Source organism: Corylus avellana, chromosome ca1, assembly GCF_901000735.1.
Source record: "Corylus avellana chromosome ca1, CavTom2PMs-1.0".
Taxonomy (NCBI): Eukaryota; Viridiplantae; Streptophyta; class Magnoliopsida; order Fagales; family Betulaceae; genus Corylus; species Corylus avellana.
In genome coordinates, this window is record NC_081541.1 from 6,086,391 (window position 1) to 6,112,542 (window position 26,152).

Sequence of the window (26,152 nt, forward strand, 5' to 3'; positions counted from 1 at the left end):
GTGGGGGTAGTAGTGGTGCGGTTTCTAGCATTTATCTTGTACAAATAGAGTAATGTTATATGCTCTCATATATTTTTATCTCATAATGCGAACGTGTTAGTCATATCCAATTCTTAATTATTATTATTTTTTAAATAAAAACTGTTTTCATAACATTTGAATATTTTTATCTCACAATTTTGATCTCACCATCTCATAAATAGTTATGTTTTCATAACTATTTACAGTAATTACCTTTTCCCCCATGAACTATAATGTATTTTTACTTTGTCCCTATGAACTTACCAACTGTGACACCCGATCCCTATGAACAAAGTGACAATGTGTTATAGTTCATGGGGACAAAGTGAGTTGGGCTGAGCGTCGGTCGGTAATGTCGGTTTCAGTATGAAAATTTTATTTTCGCCTTTCGAATCAACAATGTCGGTAAAGTCGATTATTTCACCGATTTATTTTGTCAAATTTTATTTTATTTCGCATTTTGAACTAAATGGCGGTCGGTAAAGTTGGTATCATTCAGAAGTCGATAAAGTCGGTGTCGATAATGTCGGTATGTGGAAAAGTGGCAAATTTGTCGATAAAGTTAGTCAAAAGTCAGTCGGTAAAGTCGGTATCATTCGGAAGTCGGTAATGTCGGTATGTGGAAAAGTGGCAAATTTGTCGGTAAAGTCAGTTGAAAGTCGGTCAGTAAAGTCGATTCAGTTAAAAAACCTCTTCTGCTTACTGAACCGAAAATTTCGGAATTTAAAAAAAAAAAAAAAGCATGCCGCCTATTGTTCGCTATTTAGTCGGTAATGGTTGGTGTCGGTCAAAATAGGTCGGAAGTCGGTAATTTGCTCAACCCTAAAAGTGACAATGAATTGTAGTTCATTAAGGCAAAGTGACAATAAATTGTAGTTTATGGGTGTAAAGTAACGGGTAGACCGTCTGAGTTGACGCTTTTGACTGACATAATGGATCTTTGATTGGCGGAATAAGAGTTTTGGACACAAACTAATAGTTCATGAAAAAAAAAGTACCAAAACATTGTAGTTGATAAAGAAAAAAAATAATTACCCCTAACTATTTTTACCCGTACAAACGTTAACCCATACAAACGATTTTAAGGAGTAAACGTTTGTACGGGTAACATAGTGGCATACCATAATATTTTACGAAGGTTTTTGGAAATCTCTTTTATGCCATGTCTCTTCTAAACCATTAAAAATTAAATGTAAAATTGGATGAAATGGCAACGCTGAATTGTAATATAGGGACAGTCCAGTCTTTTCCTCAACTTAAAAAAAGAAAATTCTCTGCATTTCATTATCGAGAAAAAAAAAATAAAAAATCATTCCCCTACTGTGCTGACTGCTGAAAAAGGAGAAGGATTAGATGGAGATGATCCATAAGAGGGGCAAATTTGTCTAAAAAAACTAAAATGACAAAACTGCCCTTCTAAAAGCAAATTTCTCAGAATTTCATTTAAAATAAAAAAGATCATGTTTCGCTCATAAATAGCAACATACATAAGGAAATTTATTTTTATTTTTTCCCGCTCTAAAAGGATGAAAGTAGAATAAAGAAAGAAAATGTAGCATTTTCCTACTTTCCTCCATTATGCTGAATGATATTCATTTGGTATTTAATGCTCATTTGGGTATAACTTCATAAGAGGAACACAAAATTTAAGCATATTTTCTTAACAATACATAATTTGTACAGTAAAATAGTTCTTATTCTTATTATTTTTTGACATATCCGTATAAGAGGGGGAAGAGAAATTTGAATTAGTGATTTCTGTTTCATTAAGCATGGTTCCAACCTATTAAACTACCTCTTGAAGACAGTTCTTATTCTCATTATCACCATTTATCACTTTAAAGATAAAAATTTCACATTAATAGAAATAAATAATACACAATAAAATTCCAATCATTTTAATTTAAAAATAATAATTAAAATCTTTAAATATTGAGGTCCAAGCGTGCAATAGCCATCCGTAAAAGAAGAGGCAAAGGCAAGGGCATTTCAGAGAATCCAACGCCACCCTCCCGAGCAGTGAAAGTAAACCCCACTCACTGACAACCTTATTTGTGTAATTGAGAAAGTAATAATGGAGGCCAATCACAGGGTTTGGCGGGTTTTTGAGGTTGATACATGAGCTAAACTCCCAAGCTCCACTTCACCTTATTAATGGCGATACCCCCCTACACTTAACCACTTATTTACGCCATCACAAATCAAATCCCTCAAAACTCTATGTGAGCCTAGCTAAGAACCTTCGCTGTAAAGGTTCCTGCTCTTCCTTTCGGCCTAAGCACCTACAGATCCGGAGCTAGGTACCCACCTGCGCTGCATTATTTAATCCCATTATACTAAATATATTTTCTTTATCTTTATTTATTTATTTTTTTGAATTAAATGTCAACATTTACTGGGGGGTTTGTATGTGCGTGTCTCTCTCTCTGTTCCTGTTCACTCAGCACTGGGCGTAAAAAAATCACATTCTTTTGGCGTTTTCTTCATGGTTTAAATTTGACGTCCCAAAATGTCAAATCCGGTAAATTTTTTTCTTTCTTTTTGGTGGGGTTTTGGTGGATGTGTTGTTGAAGAAAAACAGTAGTGCCTTTTAGGTTTCAGATTGCATTTTCTTTCCACATTCAGCTAGGCATTTGGGTTGGATTCTATTCCACTCTTTTCTCTGTGTCAATCTTTTTTGGCATTGTTTGAACTTGTTTTTCGGGTCCTGTTTTTTGTCGTTTTCTTTCATTTTTTTTTTTTTACAAGGTGAAAAAAATAGCTAAGATGCACTGTGTTTTCTTGGACTTGGAGGTGTGAAGTTTGCTCTTTTCAAGTGGGCATTTGGGATTGTCTCTGGGTTTGGCGTTTAGGGAAAGTTTATGACTCGTCGAACAAGGTATGGGCTGGAATTGGCTTTTTTTTTTTTCTTTCCGTTTCTATATTGGTTTCTAGTTCAAATTTTTTTCCTCTTTTTTCTGTTTGGTTGCTGAGAAAATGGGGGAAAGTGATGGAAAAGAAAATCAAATTGTTGAGCTCGACCCAGCTGGATCAAGTAGTTGTAGTAGGTCCAGTTGAATGGACCATCTACATTTTGATTCCTGAGGGATTGCCTTTAAGGATTCAAAGTTATAATTCATTCACGTATATTTTCTAAGCAACCGAAACGGTGTAATTAGTGTTTTTGAATCTAAATTGAAGATCTCGATTTGCATAAATCTGCATTTTGACCGAGTTTCTTTATGATTTTAATTGTGGTTTTTATGATAGTCTCATCGTCGTTATTTTCTGGTTCCGTCTAGCTCAGGGAGTTGTAGGATCTCAATTCTAAAACCTTTTTTCGTAATAATTCTGTTGATTTGTTTTATGCTAATGAGATTTGAACATAAAATTTTATGTACATTGCTCTTCTGTATACTTCTTTACTTAAATAAAAATATACTTATTAGGGCCTGCCAATATGAAAGTGTGCAACTCACTAAATCTCACTAAATGAAAGTTGCCTAAACAACTGTTTGTGCTGAGTGATGAATTCTAATTTGAATTTTGGAGTGGGAAATTTCTTGGCATATACATTATCGGACCTTTTGTTTTGATGAGAGTACTTTTATTTTGATGCATTAGGATATTAACCCCAAATTCAGCATATATTGGAATGCGATTCTGTGTTCCTTTGAATTGTTTGACCACTGAAACATGATTTTACTAGTTGTTGACCATGCTATGTTGTGAAATATCAATGTTCCTGTCTAAATGTTATAAATTCTGGTGTGCCTCTTAAACCCTAGGTTGAACCCACCCCTTAGGATGTTTTACCACTGTTCAAGGACAGCTGCATGTTTAATTTTACAAAGCTTTGAGGATTGAATTAGTGGAGTTGAAGTTCGATAAAGGTTTTTTTTTAGGCAGGTTTGAGGTTTCACTGATTACATGTAGTGTACTGGATTGTCTGGCTTCAAGTTAATCTCGAGTCATGTTGCACGGACCATGTCAATGACTGGACTCTTGTCTATTGCTCCTTCCATCAAGAGCTTTTCCATTGTTTCCACAGTTTCATGTTTTAATAAGGGAAACTTGTCATGTTAAATCTATTTGTCTGGCTGAGCTTGCATGAGTCAGCATGTAGGTGGAGTTCCACATGTATATATCCTGCTGCATCATAGTAATCATAGGTGGTTTTCAGTGCTCTAGAATCTTGGTCAGGTTTCCCATATAGATGTTTTCCTTTTTGAGAGTTTAATTTTAAGTACTTCCACATGGGACTTCATTATCGTTGCCTTAAACACCGTTCTTTTTGGTCTTTCTTTTCTATTAGAATTCCAAGCATAACAAAATGTTTAAATATGCAAATACATAATCTGATTCCATTGACTACATTTTAATGTTTTATGATATTTCTCCTTGTCAAGCTTTCTGTCGCTTCCAGCAAGTGTTGGTCATTGCCCCTAGCCAAAAAAGTTTAAATATTAAAAAAAAAAAGAAAAGGTTTTTTGAGATACTGCTGCTGAAACTACTCTTTCTAGAAGATCTTAGTGACCTCCAAACTGGTTCAAGGTGTTTGTACCTTTTTAAAGTTGTCATCTCCCTGCACAATGGACAAAATTTTCCTTTTCTATGCCTTTGTTCTAGTAAATTCATAAACTTAGTTGAGAAAAATAATTTGCAGCTAGAGTATTGGTGTTTGTCATCCAGCAGACAGCAATTTTCATCTTTCCAATTTTTTTTCTGGTTTTCATGTATCATCATCGTTTTATTTATTTGTAGAATACTCTTTTATTGTTTATTTTTTATTTTTATGAATTATTTATTTGTAGAATACTACAACCATGCTGTGTTGATTTAGAATAAATGGGATAGGGGAATGAAGTGGAACCCTGATGTTATGCAGCCAACCATAATATAAGTTTCCAGTGATGTCAAGGATTGCAAAGTGGAAGCTTGAGAAGACAAAAGTAAAAGTCGTTTTCCGGCTACAATTCCATGCTACACATGTAAGTAAAATTTCTGCAACTGCAAGACATTTCCATAAGCTTAATTTATCAATTTATTTGTTGATTTTCTTGTTGACCTCTGATGTATAACGTATGTCTGTGATTAATTTACGTTGTACGCTAGAATTTCACCACTTTAATACTTACAAACGGAAATCAACAAGTACCAACATAGATACAAAATACAGCAGTATAAGGGGAACTAGTAAACTCTAAGGCAATTTATTGACCAAATGTGTTCAGTATTTGTGCAATTCTGTAATTGTTGTAAGGTTCTGATCTAGCTAGAGGCGGAGCCAGGTATGCTGAGTGTGGGCAATTGCCTCCACTAAAGTTTCTTAAACTTTAAGTTTTGGCTCCTAATTTTAAATTTTTTTAAAATATCTATTGTTTGCACCCCTGACGTTTTTGAAAATAAAAGGTGTGGTCACTTTATAACCCTAAAAAGTTATGAGATTTTATTTTCAAACAAAATGATAAGATTTTAATCGAACTTTTTTGCCTCACTTTTAATCCGATTGTGTTTTTAGAACATAGGCTATCATCTATTTATTGAGTTCCATAATTTGATTGTTTGTTACTTGATGAAAAAGGTTACATATTTATGGCATCTACTGACTTGCTTATCTACATAGAATATTATAGTAGTGTAGGATTTTCGTCTCATGATTTATTTACTATAATTACAATTGATAATTTATTATGGAGAAATTAAATTTAAGCTTTTAGGTCTTTTAATTTTCGTTTTTTAAATAATAAATTTCTTGAATTAGATATCATATTAATTTGAGTGTTGCTAACTCTAGTCAACTCCTATTTAGTTAATTTGGGTTATCCCTTTAAAAAAGAAAAGCATATATGACTTTATACGCCATAAAAGTGTGTTGAGGTTAATCAAGGTATTAGTTTTCAATCGATTATGGATTAAATATTAAGTTGATCATGCAATCTTTTCAGAATATGAAATTGATCGTGGACAAGTTTAAGGAGTCATTGATTTGAGATAAAAAATCTTTTGTGGAAATCAATATCAACCAGTGTGTTTAACTTTTGTTTGTTTATCTAGAGTTTGTGTCCACTGAAGTATAATCCTGGGGCTTCACCACCGGATCTAGACTTCATTTTTCCTTCTTTTTACTCTCTCTCTGTGCCTGCTGATCTCACACTGATTGCCTGATTTTGGTATTCAAGTGTATGTAGGATCCTTTGAGCATCTGTTTCTTTGGGTTTGTGACTAGCATTTTGCAGTTTAGATTTTCTGAACCGAACCTTCAAAGTTAAACCAGCAGTCATCATCCTTACCCCTCCCCCACAAAAAAAGAAAAAGAAAAAAGAAGACAATTCAATGCAAGATGATTTGTGACTATTATACGGTTGAGGAATTTTTCAAATGTCAGCAGCTTGACAAATTTGGATTCAGATACTGGTGATAAATTCAATGTTGGAACACTTACCTGCACTTGGAAAACATATTTTTTTTTTTGTAATTGTAAATTCATTAGAATGCGCAAAGGCGCAATTCAAGTACATAGGATGTATACAAGAGACACCTAACTAGAAGAAGAATTCTAATGAAAAAGCTGTTTTTGTAATTGGCACACGTTTTTGTTAAATCACCCATAAGAACCATATTGTGACTTTTATCTGGAGAATATCCAACAATCGCTAGCATTCTGTCACCTTTGATTTGCAATCATACTGAAGTAAATGAGGCGAGAGTCAATCATCCTGATTGTGATATTTGGATATTAGCTTCTTAACAGTCTTGCAGAAAGACAATGGTGTATTGAAGACCACTGGAAATTTCAAAAATCTTTGAAGACCTAAAAAAGATATTGTGTGAATGTAGTTAGTTTACTGCAAAATCTATTCATATAATAATCAGCAGGCATTTTATGTTTTGTACAGAAAACAGACCTATCCATGATAAGTGGATTCATTGAGTTACATAACTTTAGTTGGCATATGATTATATATGAGGGCACATCTATCTTCCGTATTACATTGATACTATGCTTTTCTGTAACTATTTCTTATTTCTTCCAAAAGTTTAGATTTTTATATTATTTATCTCAGTATACAGAATTTGTTTGAGTAGACTATGATGATAAACTTAAGGTATCACATGCATTATGTGAGGTATAGGAATCAGGATAAGGCACATCCTGTGCACATAATTTTCTATTCTAATACATAAATGAAGGGAGGAATCAGGGTAATTTGCACACTACTAAGTTTTCTGTGTCCCCATGGGCATATTCATGTTCACCATGCAATGTGGTGTTCTGTTAGAGTTTTTATTGTTGACATTTCCAAGAACTAGGTTAATAGGCTGTAAGAAGGCCTAAAGCTTTTGTTCTCACTTTTGATTTTGTCTTAGTATTGAAAGAAGTATAGAAATTTGTTCAAGTATAGCAGGAAGTCTGGAATGATGCCCAAGTTATGTGTTGAGAATATTTAAGTGGCTTTAAGTTTGGCACAAAGTTCTTTTGGATTTTTGATATTGAGTTTGTTTTGACAGTTGAGCTGAAGTGCTTTATGATGTATGCTATATACGTGAATTTTGTTTATTCATCTGGTTTTGTTGTATATGCATTTAATTTATATTTCTTTCTGCACGATCTAGATTCCACAAACTGGATGGGATAAGCTGTTTATATCTTTCATTCCTGCTGATTCTGGAAAGGCAACTGCAAAGACAACCAAAGCGAATGTGAGAAATGGCACATCCAAATGGGGGGATCCTATTTATGAAACTACCAGACTTCTTCAAGACACCAAGACAAGACAATATGATGAGAAGCTCTATAAACTTGTGCTGGCAATGGTAAATTCCTCCTATATTCTGTATTTCCTTCGTTATTTTCTTTTATTTTTGTTAATATCCGAGATTGACTTTATATTTGGCCTAAATCTCATTGACATCAGGGTTCTTCACGTTCCAGCATCCTTGGCGAGGCTAACATCAACCTTGCTGATTATGCTGATGCCTTAAAGCCTTCTGCTGTTGCACTGCCACTTCATGGATGCGACTCTGGAACTATCTTACATGTGAGGATTTCTGAAGTCATCTTCTCTCTGACATAATACTATCTTGAGAAAATTAGTTTTGCTAATTCTCTGCTTACTAGGTCATATACCAATAACAACTACAATGTTCCTATGTTGCTTCCAGTAACAAAGTTTCATTCTAGCTTGCTTGCTATAAAGTATTTCCCAAAGAGATGTAGTGCTTTCCCTCATAACATTTATTGGTTTTGTTATTGAATGCCAGGTCACTGTACAGCTGCTAACTTCTAAAACCGGTTTCAGGTACTTAATTTCAAAATACATTCTTCATGCTAATTTCAGTGCATTCAATTCTATTTGTTTGCTTTCAGAGAGTTTGAGCAGCAGAGGGAACTGAGAGAGAGGGGTCTGGAGACAACTTCTGACCAAAGTAGTCATTATGAATCTGCTAGTAGAAAAGTATCATCTTCTGGAGAGACTGTCAATGATCAGATGGATAAGGTTTGATCATTTTCTTTTTGCTTTGTATTTGTCCACATTTATTCTATGCATAAACTATTCTTTATGTGTTCTCTTTTTGTACAGTAATAAGTCAAGTAATTTGCTAGCAGAAAAATTTCTGTAATGTATTCCATGTCATACTTTTTGTCTCTTCAAATCAGTTCGTACTATTTTTTGAATAACAAAATATGTATATTGATTTGTCCAAATATTAGCCTGAGCAATGCTGGCTGCTAGTATGATAATTAAAAGGGCCTATTTTAAAATTATCAATGCTTTTAAGGTGTTTCAGACACTTGTCTAGAAAAGATTTTTTGTTGTCTGACACAATAAAATTCCTCTTTCGAGGCATTCAATGCTTGCATAGAAAAATAGCAATTTAGGCTCTTTCTTATGCTGTTTTATGAAAGCAAAACAATTAACATGAATTCACACTACCAGAATTTAGAAACAGAGAGAAGAGAAAGCTCAAGGAAGGCCTTGGTCTTGAGGGTTTGCTTCCTTCAAGGTCCAAGGTTCAACACCTCATGGGTGCAAACAATCTCTTGGGGCCATACCCCTGGTGAAAGCCAGTGATTTAACTAGTTCAGTGTAGAAAAACTTCCAAGGGTGTGGTGCATGGAACTGGGGTTTACTCTGCAAGGGTAGATCCGAAGAGCCCTGCCTTGAAGAGGTTCCCTGACATAAAAAATCTCAAGGATTGAAGTCGTTTGGTCTTTGTTAGAAGAGTTATTAGGGTTTGTGAGTCATTAGAGTTTGGGGGAATTTTGGTCATTGTGATGATTTAACATGGTATTAGAGTAGATGTCCTGAGTTCGAACTCTGACTCCGTTATTTACCTCAATTTAAATTAAATATTTCACATGTTGGGCATCACTTATTAAAAGGGAGTTTGAGCCCACACATGAGTGGGAATGTTAAAGTATTAATTAAATGATTAAAATTTATTTCTTCCTATCAACATAAGCTTTTGGGATAAGTGGTGATTTAACAGCCTTAAAAGTCCTACGTCCATTGTCGGAATTGCCCAACAGGACTACATTTTGATCTTATTGACTTGAGAATATTGTATTAAAATAGGGTGTATTTATATTGTATTAAAATAGGGGAGAGGAGAGAAGCAAAAGAAACCATAAGCAGGAAGACACCCAAATCCCCCCAAAAATTTCAAGTAGGCACTCCTGTCCTAGCAATGATGCCTACATGATCCAAGTCATGATCTAGAAGAGTCCAACAATCTCACAGGATTAGTGAAATTACTTCCAGAATAAGTGAAATTGCTTTAATTGAAAGACAATAAGAAACTCACCTGTTATGAATATCCTCAGTCTCTTTCTTTCTCTCTCTAGTCTCTAATTTGCTATCATTAGTGTTAAATCACCAATTATTCTAAAAACTTAAGTTGATAAGAAATGGTAGACTTAATAATTTGAATTAATATTCTAATACCCCCCTCTTACGTATGAGACTCTTCCTCAACAAGTAAGACCCAATACATGAAATATTTAATTAAGACGAGGGTAACAGAGTTGAGGTTTGAACTCATGACCTTTGTTTTGAAACCATGTTAAATTACTAGTTACACCAAAAGTTTAAGTTGATAGAAAATGGTAGACTTAATAATTTAAATTAACATTCTAACAAATAGAAACTGTGTATGGAAGAAGAGAAGAATGGAAAGATAAAAGGCAAACATTTGAAACTTATGATTTTTCTCTCTCCTCAAAACACATTTTTCAGATACTTACCTTTGAAACTTATGCGACCAGTTGATCTTAGTAAATGAGAAGATGTTCTTGGATAGTTAAACTCTTAAATCCTTTACGCACAGAAGAATTGCTGAGGGAGTTTATTTCTCCGAAGTGCTCAACAAATATGATGCAATAATTCCTTCACTACTTATCCATCCCACAATGTCAAGGCCAGTGCTATTAACGGAAATCAGGCTATCTAAAGTGATTAGGCCATTTCGTTGTTGAAATGGTCCTCACCTCTGTTGTCTTGGATGGCATAAATTTTGAACCCATACTTGAACATGTTTCTCTCTATAGAACGTCCAAAGTACTGGTAGAGGTTTCATAATGGTATATTTTTAATCTCCTGTTTCTTTTTGGAGGTACTAGAAGATGTTAACTAGTTACCAAAGAAATTGACAAAAGTTTTCCTTTAGTGAGTAGTTGGAGAAAATCTGGTATTGTTTGTTACTGGTGATATTTGAATGGCATTTGTAGTAGTTGGGATGATAATTTGAGTGGCCTAAATTATTTGATATGGAATAATACAATTTAGTATCCCTATTCAAAGCCCTGTTCCTGGCTCAAGTATTTTCTTTATGATTGACAAGTATGTTTATCTTCTCTGATTTTTCATAGGTTACTGCAAGAGTTAGATTCAAAAAAGAACCTAAAGAGCTGCCTTCGCTTGAAGAAGAGGTGGGGCTGAATGAAGAGTACGCAGATTCAGCTGTTGGGTTTGATGGCTCATCCAATACTTCAGAAAGTTTGTATGCTGAGAAGCATGACATGTCCAGCACAAATGAAATTGACAGCCTTAAGAGTACAATCTCAGGCGATTTAGGTGGACTCTCCCTTAGTCAAAGTCCTCAGCCAGAGAAAGGGGACCCTTCTGATAATAGGTTTTTGACTCAAGGGACTAATGACTGGGTTCATGGCTGGAGTTCTGACTATTCTGCAGACAATGAATTGGCAATCACTTATGAAGAGAATAGTAGACTTAGAGGAAGCTTGGAAGCAGCTGAGTCTTCTATTCTTGAGCTTAAGCTGGAGGTAAGCTCTTTACATAGTCATGCTGATGAAATAGGTGTTGAAGCACAAAGATTGGCCCAGCAACTTGCTGCAGAGATTGCTTCAGGAGAAGAACTGGCAAAGGAAGTTTCTGTAATGAAATCAGAGTGTTCAAAGTTCAAAGATGATCTTGAACAGCTTAAAAGTTCTAAATTAAGCCCTCCATTTATCAGCAGAGAATCTATTGAGACCGACCAGCATCACTTATCTCAAGAGTTACAGTTGAGATGGCTAAAGGGGCTTTTATTAGTGGAGGATAATATACGAGAGCTTCAAAACAAGGCATGCTTTGGACGGCATGAAGGAGACTTCAGGTTCCTGCACTCAGACTTAGAGGCACTGCTTGGTGTTCTGCAGGATCTCAAACAAGGAAGTGGACAGGCAATTACAGGGCTCAACTTTCCAAGTGTAATGGAAATGAGAGAAATGAACTTGCGTAGAAGTGAGCCAGTTGTACCAGGAACTGGATTTGACGCTGACTTGTATCAACCGGAAGGCATTCTTCATTGTCTTAAAATTCCTAGCCTGGTGTCTCATGAATCTGATTCTGTTGATGCGACAAATGCATTGAAAGGAAAGCTCTTTGAACTTCTAAGGGAGTTGGATGAGTCAAAAGCTGAACAGGAAAGCCTTGCCAGGAAAATGGACCAGATGGAGTGCTACTATGAAGCTCTCATTCAGGAACTTGAGGAAACTCAGAGGCAGATGATGGGAGAGTTGCAAAGTCTCAGAAATGAGCATTCTACTTGCATGTACACAATTTCATCCACTAAGGCAGAGATGGAGACCACGCACCGAGACATGAATGCGCAGCTAATAAGAATTGCTGAAGACAAGCGTGATTTGGAATCTCTCAACAAGGACCTTGAAAGAAGGGCTATTACTGCAGAAGCAGCTCTTAAGCGGGCACGCTTGAATTACTCCATTGCTGTGAACCAGTTACAAAAGGACCTTGAACTACTATCTTTTCAGGTTCTATCTATGTTTGAGACTAATCAGAACCTTATCAAGCAAGCTTTTGCAGATTCTTCAGAAACAATCTTTCAATTGTACCCAGAAACAGTGCAGAACCAGAAATTGGATATAGAGGAACACCATGCTTCCAAACTCTTGCAGTGTCAGCGTAACTATACAGGGGTAAATAAACCAAACTTGGGTGGATGTGATCTTCTTGAGGATTCAAAAAGATCACTCTTCCTGCAGGAAGGGCAATGCCAAAAGGTTGACGATGAAATCTATGAAATTCATTTTGTGAATGTATACTTGGATATTTTTTCGAAAACTCTACAGGAGAGTTTGCTTGAAGCAAGTTCTGAATTTAGACTCATGAAAGAGAAACTTGAAGAATGTAAACAGCAGCTGGAGCTTTCGACAGAGTCCAAGGAGTTACTGATGCTTAGGCTGCAGGATGCTATGGATAATGTTCATTCCCTTGATGATTACAAGGCAACTTGCATTACAAAATACAATGAGTTGGCTCAGCACAACCAAATTTTAGAATCAAATTTACAAAATGTTACCCTTGAAAATCGTCTTCTCAATCAGAAGATTACTGAATGGGAAGCCTTGATGACGGAATACAGAAGTTATGAGAGAAAGTATGAGGCCTGTGCTGCAGAAAACTTAGATTTGGAAAATTTGTTGAACAAAAAAACCCAAGAAAATGGCAATCTTGGAAATGATATTTCCTCTTTTCAGGAAGAGTTGAAAGCAGTCAGAGTGGAATTTGATGAGCTGACTTCTGAGAAGGAGAATCTACAGAATACTATCAACTTTCTGCAAGATAAGTTGTCGAATCTGTTGAGATCTTTTGACAAAAAGTGTGGTGGACTGTCTCTCTGGAGCGAATCTTGTTGCGAGGATTTGGAGTCAACGAACTTAACAGGTGTTCTGTTGCAATTAGAAGAGCTTCATCATACTGCATTTAAAAAGATTGTCCAACTCATGGAAGAGAAGAAAGTTCTAGTGGATGAAAGAGATTTGGCTCAAGTGTCTTTAAGAAAAGCAGAATCGGATAATTTGATCATGAAACAAAAGTTTGAACATGACATGCAGGCTATAATGGATAAAATAGATGTGTCTAATTCCCTGCTGCAGAAATTTCAACTAGAAGTTGAGGCTATTGCTAACAGACTCAAGGTTAGCTCTGAAGCTGAAGAAGGATACACTCAGCAGCACAGAGAACTTTTATCTGATCTAGATCGTTTGGAAGTTGAGCTGCAACAACTTACTTCTAAAAACAAGGATCTTGCCCAAGAAATCTTCGTGTTAGAAACTGTAACTGATGACCTTGGAAGGTGTAAGTTGACCATAGGAGCATTTATGGAAGAAAAAGACACTTTGCTGGTTTCTTTGCAGGATAAAACGGAGGAATCTGCCAAGCTTGCAATGGAGCTTAATAATTTGAAAGAAAATTTGCGATCTATGCATGATGAGTTGCATATCGAGAGAAGTTCCAGAGATAAATTAGAGAGTACAGTTTTAAAACTAAATTCCCAATTAGATGAGAAGCAATCCCAGTTACTACATCTTGATCAGCAGAAAGGTGAACTGGTTCATCTTAAGCAACTGGTATCAGATCTAGAATTAGAAAAAACAAGAGTCTGCCATCTTTTGTTGGCCACTGAAGAATGCCTTAAAAGTGTCCAGGAAGAATGCTGTTCTGTGGAAATGCAGCTGTGTGAAATGCATGAATTTTTGATAGGTATAGATGTTAGTCTCATTTTCACAAGAACTCAGTATGACGCCCGGATAGAGGATCTCATTCAGCAACTTCAATCTGCAGATCAGCACCTTGCTGAGCTTCACAAGAAGCATCTTGATGATGAGATAGTACGTCATCGTTCTCTTGCTAATGAAGTCTGTTACGTTGAAGAGAATGCTAGTTTGTTGACAACGCTTGATTCCTTAAAGTCTGAGTTAGAAGCCTCTACTGCTGAGAACAGAGTACTTCTTGATAGAAACAATGTTTTAACGTCTGAGCTTGAGGAACACAAGAATAGAACTGAAAATCTCGAGGCCACTTTCTACGTGCAAAAAAGTCGGCATGTTCTGGAGGTTGAAAGGCTGGAACACAAGTTAATGAATTGTGAAGAAGAAGTTGATAACCTGATATTCTCCAAGGAGGAACTAGAAGTCAAATCTTTACTACTTAAAGCCAAGTTGGATGAACAGCGCGCACATATAACCTTGCTGGAAGCACATAATGATGAACTGATAATGCTGCGGAAGCAATGTAGTGAGCTTTGCCAGAGGCTTGCTGAACAGGCTTTAAAGACAGAAGAGTTTAAGAACTTGTCCATCCATTTGAAGGAGCTTAAAGACAGGGCTGATGCTGAGTGTCTCCAGGCTCGTGAGAAGAGAGAACCTGAAGGACCACCAGTTGCCATGCAAGAGTCCTTGAGAATTGCATTTATCAAAGAACAGTACGAGACCATGCTGCAAGAACTGAAGCACCAGATTTCCTTCTCCAAAAAGCATAGTGAGGAAATGCTGTGGAAATTGCAAGATGCAATTGATGAAGTTGAGAATAGGAAGAAATCTGAGGCATCTCACTTGAAAAGAAATGAAGAGCTGAGATTAAATATCTTGGAATTGGAAACTGAGTTACAGTCGGCACTTACTGAAAAGTGTGAACTAGTGAATGCCTGTGACATGATGAAGGCTGAAAAGGAGTGCTCATTAATAAGCCTTGAGTGCTGTAAGGAAGAAAAGCAAGAGCTTGAAGTTTCTTTGCTAAAATGTAACAATGAAAAATCTAAAATTGCAGCCGAGCTTACCTTGATGAAAGATTTTATAGAAAGTTCCACATCCCAGATAAATATTCAGAAGGAAGGCTATGATAGATTACTCAAAGCAGATTGCATGTCTGATGAGCCGGTCGGTAGGAAACTCCAGAAAAGTTTAATTACAGGCATTTCAAGCAATGGAAGATTAAGTATTGATGTGGCTCCTGGGAAGAGTCCGACTGAGGAACTGTTTTGTAAGCCCTCTGACCAAGATAGTTCATTTAATTGTGAGGAAGGAGAACATGCATGTGCAATTCCTATGGATGAAGCTGACCGTGCAAGTGTCCTCTTGAATGTGCAACACACGCAGGTATTTCATTTTCATTTTTGGTTGGAAGCATCCTTTCAGATGAATCAGGGTAGTTCCTTTTCACCGTTGTAACTTTTGCAAATGGGTATTAAAGGTTACATGTAGCATAAATATGTGTATATATATGTGTACCTTGGGATAGTTTAACTTTATGTATGAACTGATTGGATTTTCCTAAGAGAACATATTCGTGAAGTGCTTATCAATTAAGCAGATAAGTTGAAACTGTGGCATTTATATGTGGGTGAGAAAGCCCACAGTATGTTGATGCACAGAAGAAAGAAATATTTAGGATAGAGTACATCTTATGTTACTTGACAAGCATCAATTCTGCCTACAGTTTACTAATTGTACTTTGCTTTGTTCTATTTGTCTAAGAGACCTTTAAAAAAACGAATAAGGAAATGTGATAACCTATATGATCATGTAAAGAGTTTTTTTTTTTTTTTTGGGTCCTTTTCTTTTCCCAGCATATTTTGATCCTGATCTTTTATGCTCCATATTTACCTTTTGGCCTTCAGTAGAGGCTGTTTTTAGAGCTTAACCGGAAGCTTGTAACTTGTAAGGTCTTTAGTACTGGCATAAATGTGAACGGTGATCTTGCGAATTTAATCAAAGTTAAAAAGAAGAAAAAGAAAAATGAATAAATAGAAAAATAAATGGGGCATTTGGATTTTTATTGATATTGATTGAACATTGTCTTTTTATTAGGTTTGAAATGAGCAGTGTATCAATCTAAATTATATTATTACTGGCTTGAGTGCTGGAATCTAAATTTAGCCCAAAAGCAGTGTTCTCTTACTTAATACGACGGCAGATTACAACCAAATTTTTAAAAAAACAAGCTAATTATATTGTAATTATTCTTTTCCCCCGAGGATTGCGTCATATATGTATAACTAGAGGCTTGATCATAATGTTTTTTTGTTTTTCGTCACTTGTAACTTAAAATCAATGTGCAAGCAGGACTGCAGGTTATCTCTAGCATTTATGAGTTCATGTGGTTTGTGAGACCTGCAATATAGGCTTCCTCTAGCATTTGTGAGTTAATGTGATTTTCTTAACACTTCCTAGGCATATGGCATTTTGGGGTTTTAATGATTGAAATGGTCAATCTCTGAGGGGGGTTGGTGGGTCCGAAATTTTATTCAGTTCAACCAAGCTCTCTTGGGGAAATGGTTATGGCACTATGTGCATGAGAGACTTTTTGGAGGGTGGTAGTGAATTCCAAATATGGTTGCTTGTGAGGTGGGTGGTCCTCTAATGAGGCTCATGGGTCATACGAGGTGAGCCTTTGGAAAAAAATCAGGAGGGGTTAGGGGGAGTTTTCTAGTCATACTAGATTTGAGGTAAGTAATGGCTCCAAGATTAGATTTTGGCATGATGTATAGTGTGGGATTCAGTCCCTTTAAGGCGGCTTTCCCTGTGTCATTCAGTCTCACTACGGATAATCTAAGAAGCAGCGTATCATAGTGGTAGATTGGTGTTGTATGTGTAAGAAGAGTGGAGAATCCGTTGATCACCTATTACTCCATTGTGTGGTAGCTAGTGCCTTATGATATTCTGTTTTCAGTCTTTTTGGGTTAGCTTGGGTCATGCCTGGACGAGTAGTAGATCTATTTGCATGTTGGAGAGGTCAATTTGGTAGTTCTCATGGTACAACATTGTGGAAGATGATAGGAGAAAACAAAATGACCGTAGCTTTGAAAATTGCAAGAGGACAGTGGTGGACTTAAAAGGCTCTTTTCCTTAATATCTATACCACTAGGCAGCTGCTTATGACTACTTTCATATTTTTTTCTTTCGCGATTTTCTTGCTTTTTTTTTTTGTTAGGTGTTTCTCTTGTATACATCTTGTATACTTGGGTTGCACCCTTTCACTTTTTAATGAAAGCCTAGAACTTGTTGAACTTAGTAGCCAGAAGGCAGTTGAGCTACTTCCTGTTATACTAAGTGATTTTTCCTCACTCATGGGCTCGTGTTGTGCTGGATCCTCAAATTAGGCAACTCTAGAGACTTCTTTGTGAAAATATGTGACCACTTTGGAAAAGTTTCTGTGTGGCTAAATGCCTTCTTAGCTGTAGGAACTGATGAATGAAACTCGTCATTTTAATAAGTTCATGTTACAAAACAGTCATGCAATTTGCTGAGAAAGATGACTGTTAAGTTGATTTATTTATGCCATCTTTCATAGTTGGTATTTTATTTCTCTCCTGTTGCTCAAAATCGTTAGTTTCTTAGTGATGTTTTAAGACTTGCTTGCCAGTTTTTGTCCTGAACTAGTTAGTAGTTCTTTTGCATTGCTTATATCTATTAACTTATGTCAAGTAGCTTCAAATCACATGTATGTATGTCTGAAGAAGAGATTGTTTGGTTTTATTTTCATCCATTGGGTGTATTCTTTCATATGACGACACATGGAGAGTTTGGTCTCTAACAAGTTGCTTGAATAATGATTTATCAGGATGCTCTTGTATCTGGAGGTGCGAATTGTATGCCAAGTCTTGCACTTGTAAATCAAGAAGACTTGCTGCACAATGACAAGAAGCATTTATCTCTTACCAATGATCACTTAAAAGCCCAAAGTCTAAAGTCTAGCATGGACCACCTTAATAAGGAGGTAATATATTGTGAAGGGAAATGATAAGATGCCTGTATGTCACTTCTTATATATTCTCAGAAGGCCTGGGGGAGCGAGTATAGAATTTTTTATTTTTGTCGTTTACAGCCTCTAAAACCAGCCATTGGATTTGCTAAGGATACAATGTATCTAATTTTCGTTTTTTCTGCTTGCAGTTGGAAAGGATGAAACACGAGAATTCACTTCTCCCCCAAGGTCATAATGATTTATACTCAATTTTTCCAGGTTTACAAAGAGAACTGATGCTCTTACGCAAGGTAAATTAATTTGCAGCCTTCACAACCTAATAGTGTATTAGCTCCTTATTCTAGACACTTATTTCTGCTTCTCTCTCAGGCAAATGAAGATCTGGGAAGCATATACCCCTTGTTCAATGAATTTGCATGCGGTGGTAATTCATTGGAAAGAGTGCTTGCCTTAGAGATTGAGCTTGCTGAAGCGCTCCAAGCAAAAAAGAAATCAAGCTTCCACTTTCAGAGGTACACCATTCTTTACACCTGTGGTAAACCTAGCTAATTGACCTGCAGTTGCCGTTGTTGGGAGCACAAAATGTTCTTGTCAGAATTTGTGTGTTGATAAAAGCAATATCTCGTGTATGAAAAGCTTAACCATGCCTTGTCAGGAATTTAGTTTGGCCTCAAATGTGTATGTTGCTCTTTTGCAAGATGGGGGTCTTATACTATAAAAGCAATATCTCGTGTATGAAAAGCTTAACCATGCCTTGTAAGGAATTTAGTTTGGCCTCAAATGTGAAGTACTAACAAGGGCTCAAAACCACTATTATAGGAGTCCTATAAAGCTGAGGCCTTGAGGCTCACTTCAAAAAGTTTGCAATGCTACTCACCTTCAAAAAAGCCTATGCCCAGACAAAGCACATGTGTGTGTCTATGCGCCTGTGTTATCCTATTCTACCATGAAATAGTCTTGAAATTCCATCATTTTCTTTTCCTTGCTGATCTAGAAATATGACCACCAGATCCTATGTAAGCTTCTTATTTATACATAATCCTCCCAACTAATCTAGTGTGTTGAATAATGTATTCCTAGGATCAGGTGGTGTTTTGGCAATGCCTCTTTCAGTGTTCTTTCTGCCAGGCATTATTGCTAGTTGTCAATGTAATATTACTTCACATCGTTAAGGAAGTGCTCATTAACTGGGTTTAGAATTTGATATTGGTTTGTGTACTAGTTGGGCTTCTCTACCTGCTGGCTTAAATTTTTGGGTTGGATGTTCTAACATGGTATCAGAGTCCAGCTTGTTTGTTTTTAGACTCTTTGTGCCAGACTTTTTGTCTTTGTTTGGTTTTAGTTGGATTATCGGGTTTGTCTCAATGTTTGGTTTTATATGAAATGCATAAAGCATACCCATTTACATCCAGGATTCTTTCCCCTTATCATTTTTAAGGACAGTTCTATATAGCCAGCACATAGTCTATTGTTTAGGATACTTCAATTTGTTGGGTTTTAGCCTACAAGTCCTACAAGTGGCGGTGGTTCACTGTACTAGCCTCGGGTAAATCCTTCCAAATTGGTGAATCCAAATTCGTGACCCTCCATTTCTGCTGATGAGCTGCACTTTACAGCTCCCCCTTGAAGTCATTTTCAGCAATCTCTGAATATTTTACCACTTTGGTGTTTCTTTGGCATGCATGGATGGCTAATGCAACCAAAATAATACAACTAAACTAGAAATCTCAGAATACAAATGGATCTTATAGTTTTAAGGGACAGAGGTAGTCTACCCTGTAACTAGCGAGACGAAGTATTCATCTAATTAATTAACATGATATTCTGCTCCTGTGATCCAGTTCTTTCCTGAGACAACACAGTGATGAGGAAGCAGTATTCCAAAGCTTTAGAGATATCAATGAGCTAATAAAAGACATGTTGGAACTGAAGGGAAGACATGCATCTATGGAGACTGAACTAAAAGAGATGCATGACCGATACTCTCAACTAAGCCTTCAATTTGCCGAGGTCGAAGGAGAGCGACAGAAACTCATGATGACTCTTAAGAATGTTCGGGCATCCAAGAAGGCAGTACTGTTGAATCGCTCCTCATCAGCCTTACCTGGGGAGAATTCCTCCTAGCCACATAAGCGACTGCTGCCATCTTGCTTGTTTGCACAATCCCAGAGAATCGTTTACCGAGCTAAGAAGTAAATGCTCTCCCCACACAGAGAGACTGAACATCCAAAGACTGGAAAGCTACAGCAATGATCAAACTGTTTACAAGCTTGGTATGGGATGTCAAAAGCTAAGTAGCAGGTATTTTATGTAAATAAAACTGTGCTTGCCGACCAATTTTCTTTGGTTACTAATATAAAAAATATAGATACCTGTAACATCTTGGCTTTTTTTTTTCCTGCCTCACTGGTGCAATTCATTCAGCTGTATAGTAAATCAAAATTTTTGTACGGACAATAATTCTATTTAAATATTTAGAAAAAAAAAAAAATCACAAGAACATCTTTGTTCTCCCCGCTTTATGCCTTTCTGGCTTCCATTTTCTTTTGCTTTCAGATTTACGTTACACATGAATTGCCCCTTTATTGGTAGTGACGAGGATGATAGGCTGGCTTATGAGTAAATTACTCCTTTGCTGTTTGATCCAAAAGATGTAGAAAAATCGAATTTACTTGTAAAACATTAGGTTGTATATGTTGGCCCTCACGTGAGTGGCACAAATGGCAACAAGATTTGTCATGTAAGCAGACTGATAATGGATCCCCAACTCAAACCAGTAATGCTTTCTTCGTAGCTCGTCCTCTTTTGTTTTTTGGGTAAATCCTCTTCTCATTGTGCCAAGAAAACAATCTTAATAAAAATAAGCTTCAAATCCAGCAATTTGCCCTATTCGTTTCTATCATTCACAAGCAACGAAGGAACAAAAAGGTTTTACTGAAGGAAACCACAAGATCAAACTAAATGAGGTCTGGTGAAGAAACCACCAAGCTTCTTGTTTCTCCATCTGCTTAAAATCAAACTCTGAGTTTCTGAACTGCATCTCAGCAAGAAGCGTCCAACAGAAGCACATGGCGACCACGAACATAATTGCAGAAGCTCCATTGATTTTGTTACTTCCAGCTACAAGATGGAGCATGAACAGCAAGCCTTCTCTGAAGAATCATTGTGCAGCTTGTCTGTCAAGAATTACTGATGTTAATCGTTTGGTTGGAGCTGCATTTTACATATCTTTCATTTGTTTCCAGAAACAGATTTATGCTCATCCATGAATTCATGAAAGAAAGCTTTTCATAAACGCAAAACAAATGCCACAAGCATAAAGCAAAAACAGCCAAACGCAAAATGCAGCAAAGCTTTTCCAATCCAACATTCATAGCTTGTGAAAGAATGTTATCATGAATGTACCAATTGTAATTACGACAACGCAGTCAGGGACGGAACCAGGGACGGGAGCATGACCTCCCCATTCATGATTTGGCTGTCGTGAGAAATCTTGATTCCGTTCCTGACCGTAGTCAGACCGACATATTCACAAACACAAGCATATCAATATATAGTGCACCTTGGAGACAAACATATTAACATAAGATTGAGACATTGAGTGCCACATGGTTTATAAATTACCACTGATTTTGTCAGAAAGAGGAGGCCGCACAACAACATGCATGGTGATGACACCACCTGGGAGTTCACCAACTGGGACTCTGGACTCGGCAAGCGTCCTGTTGTTTTCCAGTATCTTTCCGGCATTAATAAGCTTCACATCGTTTATTGTTTTCGGACCATTTTCTTTCTCTACCAAATAGAGACGACATTGATGAGAAAATATAATCAATCAAACAACATATTAAACAACAATCATCTGGAACAGCACAAACAAGGAAATTAATGGTGATAGGAGTCAAAAAAGGATGAGAAAAGATTCTCAAACCAACCTTTAGGCCACTGTGCAAGTATTTTTCCTTTTAGAGATGCCACAGTGGTAGCTGGACTGTACTTGCTCGGCCCGATGTCGGTGCCATCAGCGAGCCTGAATTTGAGCTCAATCAAATCTTCACTTGCCATTGATGAATCTCCCACAGAAAATAAAACCCAACTCAAATTCTAATAACCAGGATCAGAGACTCATGAACCAACCCACAAAGATTCAAAATTTCTCTAATACAAAGCCTTTTTTTTTTTTTTTGCTTTTTCCTCTCTCTAGAAAGATTTTGAGCTGAGAGCCAGGAAAGAGGAAAATATTGAAAACCCAGATCAAGACGAAAAAAGTTGACTGAAAAATTTTCAACAAGAACAGAGAGAATCCATTAAAGAAACAGTCTTTTCCAACTGATAATATTGGAAACCCAGATCCAACATCTTACATGTCAACCAAAGAGCAGTAACTGCAGAGAAGTGTATGAAATAGAGAATAAAGAGACTATATAGAGACAGCTTCTTTCTTCCAATTGCTTGATGTAGAATATAAGAAAGAAAGGAACTACCTGAACAGAAACTTTCCAAGTCAGATCTTTTTACCTGAATCTAACTGAAAAACCTAATGATATAGAAAGTGACAATTTTTCACATGGCCTCCCATGTTTTATTGGTCCCCATGACAATATTAATTGGAGATATCTCTAGCTGGCCCACCAATTACCCCAAGATCCGCCTAGAAACTGCTAGCTGGCAAGAAATAAATAGTTGAAAGAATTTGTTTTTGCTTTTCTTTTCTCTTGATTAATTCAAAATGGACTTGTTAGATTAGAGGGCGGGATCTCCTGAAATTCGGGTACGAAATAAAAGTGGAGGGCGCTTTGAGTTTCATGGTGTTCGGACAATTCTTCGGGCAGCTTGAAGTGCAGGGCCTATCTGTTAAGACACCTATAAATCATAATCATCTTATTTTTTATAATTTAGACAAGAAATCTCAATCCATGATTTGATGGGTCTTATTTTCTTGTAGGAGAATCATCTTAATGTTTGTCTTAACATGTTCCAAGAAAAAGGATTATGTTATGCTTTGAACTCAAAGCTTATGCCACAAAATTTAGATAGGCTATTTCCAAAAATTGGTGAGATTTACCTTTGCGAAAAAATCTACAATAGCAAGTAATGGAATTGTTAGAGCATTTCTCATTTGACTCCTTATTAAAGGGAAATCCCTACTTTCGGGAGCCAAAATGGTAAATTACATGTTTTCGACATTCCATCCGACTCTCTTAGTATGAAGAAAAATTTGGGCAGCGTGAACAGTACTCTTCAAAATTTCAAAAATATATCATTAGAAAAACATAAAACAAATTTTCAAATATGTAAATGCTGGAAAAAAAATAAAGAAATTCTTAAAAATAATATTTAAATATAATAATAAAAGTGGATCCCTAGTTTGAGGAGCGGGAAGTAAATGCTTTGAAAAAATTGATAGCTAAAATATAGAGTAAATTTAAGGAGTCTGAATGAGAATACTCATAAAAAAAAAAATTAAAAAAAAAACTGATGGTCTGGAAGCTGAAAAATGGAAAGTGTTATTAGTATTATTAAGATAGCAAAGGTGAGAAGTGGAAGGCACGTTGAATTAGATTAATTTTAATCACGTCCTATTTAATTATTGTTTCTTCATTGTTCATTAGCTGTACACCTGCAAGTGGAAATGGTGACACAGTTTTGGTTTTGGGATTTTTTCCAAATACAATTTCTTAGTTTTGTTTCTTCTTTGATAATGCTAGACATTTCAACACTTTTTTTCAAATTCCTTTTCCTAAATGATCTGGTCCATTCAAAAAATAGATAGATTTATATTGTTTTTTTTTTCTTAAATGAATGTGGGTCTAGATCATTTGGAAAAGGGAATTTGAGAAAAAATGTTGAGATGCCTAGCAGCCCTATTCTTCTTTTAGGCGTCTTGGTTCTTGTGAGTTGTGAACCATTTTTGTTTCGAGTTTCTTCAATAAATTTTTACTTAAAATTAATATTTGTTGTATTGTTTGGTTGGAACTTCTTGTTTATTGTTTACTTAGATTAGAGTAATGCTATTTAGTAGACTCTCATACGACTCTTATACAATTATGACGATGTGACAGTAAAAATCAGCATTTGATTTTTTCTTTTTACAAGCCCCTGTTAATCAAAATACAGATTTTCACTGCCACATAATTATAATTGTATGAGAGTCATATGAGAGTCTACTAAATAGCATGCTCAAAAACTACAGCATAGCGCCTAACTTAGAGTCGGCAAATGAGCAAAAACATTGAGAAAATAAACAAAAAATTCTATCGAAAATAGGAAAATTAAATGTGCAAAACATAAATGACAAAAACATATAAAAAGATAATATGGCAAGAAAAATTATAAAGAAGAGATATTTAAAAATTATAAAATATAATAATGTTGAGTTGTTTATTTATTTTGTCAATTATATTCTTTAATATTTTTAATCAATTTTTTCCTCAACTTGTCTTTTAATTTTGCTCACTGTGAACCAAACTAAACTTTAAATATCCTTGAAACACAATAATCAATAATAGGTAGGAGGTATTTTACCAAAATGTCTCACTTTTCGTTTAGAAGTAACTGTGCATGTTTACTTTTATAAAACTTTTTTCAATTCTCAAACGCTAAAAACTCTTCTTAAATACTAGTAACCAAATAAATTGTGGTTTAGTCATTATTAAAAAAAGTAAGAGATAATAGGTACGGCCAAATTAGCCTAGTATAATATGAGTGTAAATTGTAGCATTACTTAACTACAAAAATAATCTCAAAACCTAAAACACTTAACAGTTACCATTCAAAAAAAAGAAAAAGAAAAAAGAGGTGGTCTTGTGGCTGCCTGATTGTGGCGGCCGTTGTCCGGAGGCAACTGTGTGGTAGCCCCTCTAGCAACCTAGCGAGCCCTGCTAGGGCCCCTAAATCGCCACCGCGATGAACCATATTTACAAATTTTTAATTTTAAAATTTTACAAACTTATATTTACTATATTTTATAAGTATAGTAGACATTGAATTGGTCAAATCTAAACCATTATTGATACTACTATTGAATTTACCACATGAATATGAAGAAAGGGGAAAAAGAGAAAGTTTAATAGATAGTAAGGTCCAAGGAAATTTGGTATTCCATAGAAACTGCCTTGTAAATACTATTTTTATTTATTTTATAAAAATCAGACCAAATCATGAAAAGGATAAGCTATCTGTTAAGATAGTGACATTAGAACATATCACCAAATTTGGTGTATTGCTTTTGAGAAAGGACCAAAATACAATAAAAGTAGTGGATGGAGAAATTTTGAATTGATTCTCTATGATTAGGGTTCATTGTTGAATGATTGATTGGGGAAGCAGAAACATGAAGGAAATGTGCACTGCATTTGTTCTCCACGATTGAAACTTCCTTCCTTCTTGTCCTTTTATCCCAAACAGAGCTTTCAATTTTGGGACTTGGAAGCATGAAAAAGACTATGAAGACTTAACATTTGTTGTTTAGAGGAAAAATGTCGAGCGCAATTATAAATACCGTCGGCAGCTCCATCATTGCTAAATCTTCATGACGGCCACCGATTATGCTTGGTAGCCATTATGGTGACTGTCACTATCTCGGTCTAGCGTACACTAATTTATTTGGTGACTTTACAGTGGCCGTTAAAGTTGCATGGCTACCACAGTGATATGACAATCATTGCAAAAGCTCACCTTCACAAGAGTGTGCGAAGATTGGAATAGGATCCTTTCAATTTTAAATGAAATTGACTAATTGAGAGTATTCATTTAGTATAAAATAAGGGATCATATTGTAAATGTGATCCTTCAACTTTAATGTTAAGACAATATTACCCCTCGTTTTACACTAAATGAATACTCTCCATTTCAAATGAAATTGAGAAGATTATATTCCGTAAAGATTAGCTAGTATATTTTTATTATTAATTTATTTTGTAAAATTATTTTTTATTTTACAAAAGCACTTCTTAATTTGTCAAACAATTTTTCTTTTATCGGCCTTATAGACAACACTTTTTCAAATATAATCCCACTAAAATAATTATCAATTTTTACTTTTTTCAATTTATTTTCAAAATTCAAGTCATTTCTAAAAACTTTTAAGGAAAAAAGAAGTTGTCAAATCCAATGCTTTAAAAAAAAAAAAAAAAAAAAAA

At 35.7% G+C, this 26,152-nt stretch overlaps 2 protein-coding genes across 7 annotated transcripts; one reads left to right on the plus strand and one right to left on the minus strand.

Moving 5' to 3' along the window:
* Positions 1 to 2,121: 2,121 nt before the first annotated feature.
* LOC132174883 (COP1-interactive protein 1) lies at positions 2,122 to 20,765 on the plus strand. Of its 5 annotated transcripts, none has more exons than XM_059586645.1 (12): positions 2,122 to 2,321; positions 2,770 to 2,899; positions 4,815 to 4,991; positions 7,618 to 7,818; positions 7,920 to 8,042; positions 8,266 to 8,303; positions 8,372 to 8,501; positions 10,874 to 15,403; positions 17,868 to 18,023; positions 18,200 to 18,301; positions 18,381 to 18,523; positions 19,853 to 20,765. In XM_059586645.1, the coding sequence occupies exons 3-12, from the start codon at positions 4,914 to 4,916 to the stop codon at positions 20,133 to 20,135; spliced, it is 5,784 nt and encodes a 1,927-aa protein (XP_059442628.1). In that variant the 5' UTR covers positions 2,122 to 2,321; positions 2,770 to 2,899; positions 4,815 to 4,913; the 3' UTR covers positions 20,136 to 20,765. The 5 variants fall into 5 exon arrangements, with proteins under 5 accessions (XP_059442628.1, XP_059442604.1, XP_059442611.1 ...); XM_059586621.1 differs by having other exon boundaries at positions 4,858 to 4,991; XM_059586628.1 differs by having other exon boundaries at positions 4,889 to 4,991.
* Positions 20,766 to 20,862: 97 nt separating this feature from the next.
* On the minus strand, positions 20,863 to 22,572 carry LOC132174913 (membrane-anchored ubiquitin-fold protein 6). 2 transcript variants are annotated; one of them, XR_009439379.1, is made up of 4 exons: positions 21,947 to 22,572; positions 21,636 to 21,806; positions 21,417 to 21,516; positions 21,109 to 21,187 (listed from the first exon to the last, which is right to left on the minus strand). XR_009439379.1 is itself a non-coding variant. In XM_059586667.1 (3 exons), the coding sequence occupies exons 1-3, from the start codon at positions 22,074 to 22,076 to the stop codon at positions 21,132 to 21,134; spliced, it is 357 nt and encodes a 118-aa protein (XP_059442650.1). In that variant the 5' UTR covers positions 22,077 to 22,571; the 3' UTR covers positions 20,863 to 21,131. The 2 variants fall into 2 exon arrangements, 1 of the variants encoding a protein (XP_059442650.1); XM_059586667.1 differs by lacking the exon at positions 21,417 to 21,516 and having other exon boundaries at positions 20,863 to 21,187; positions 21,947 to 22,571.
* Between the last annotated feature and the right edge of the window lie 3,580 nt (positions 22,573 to 26,152).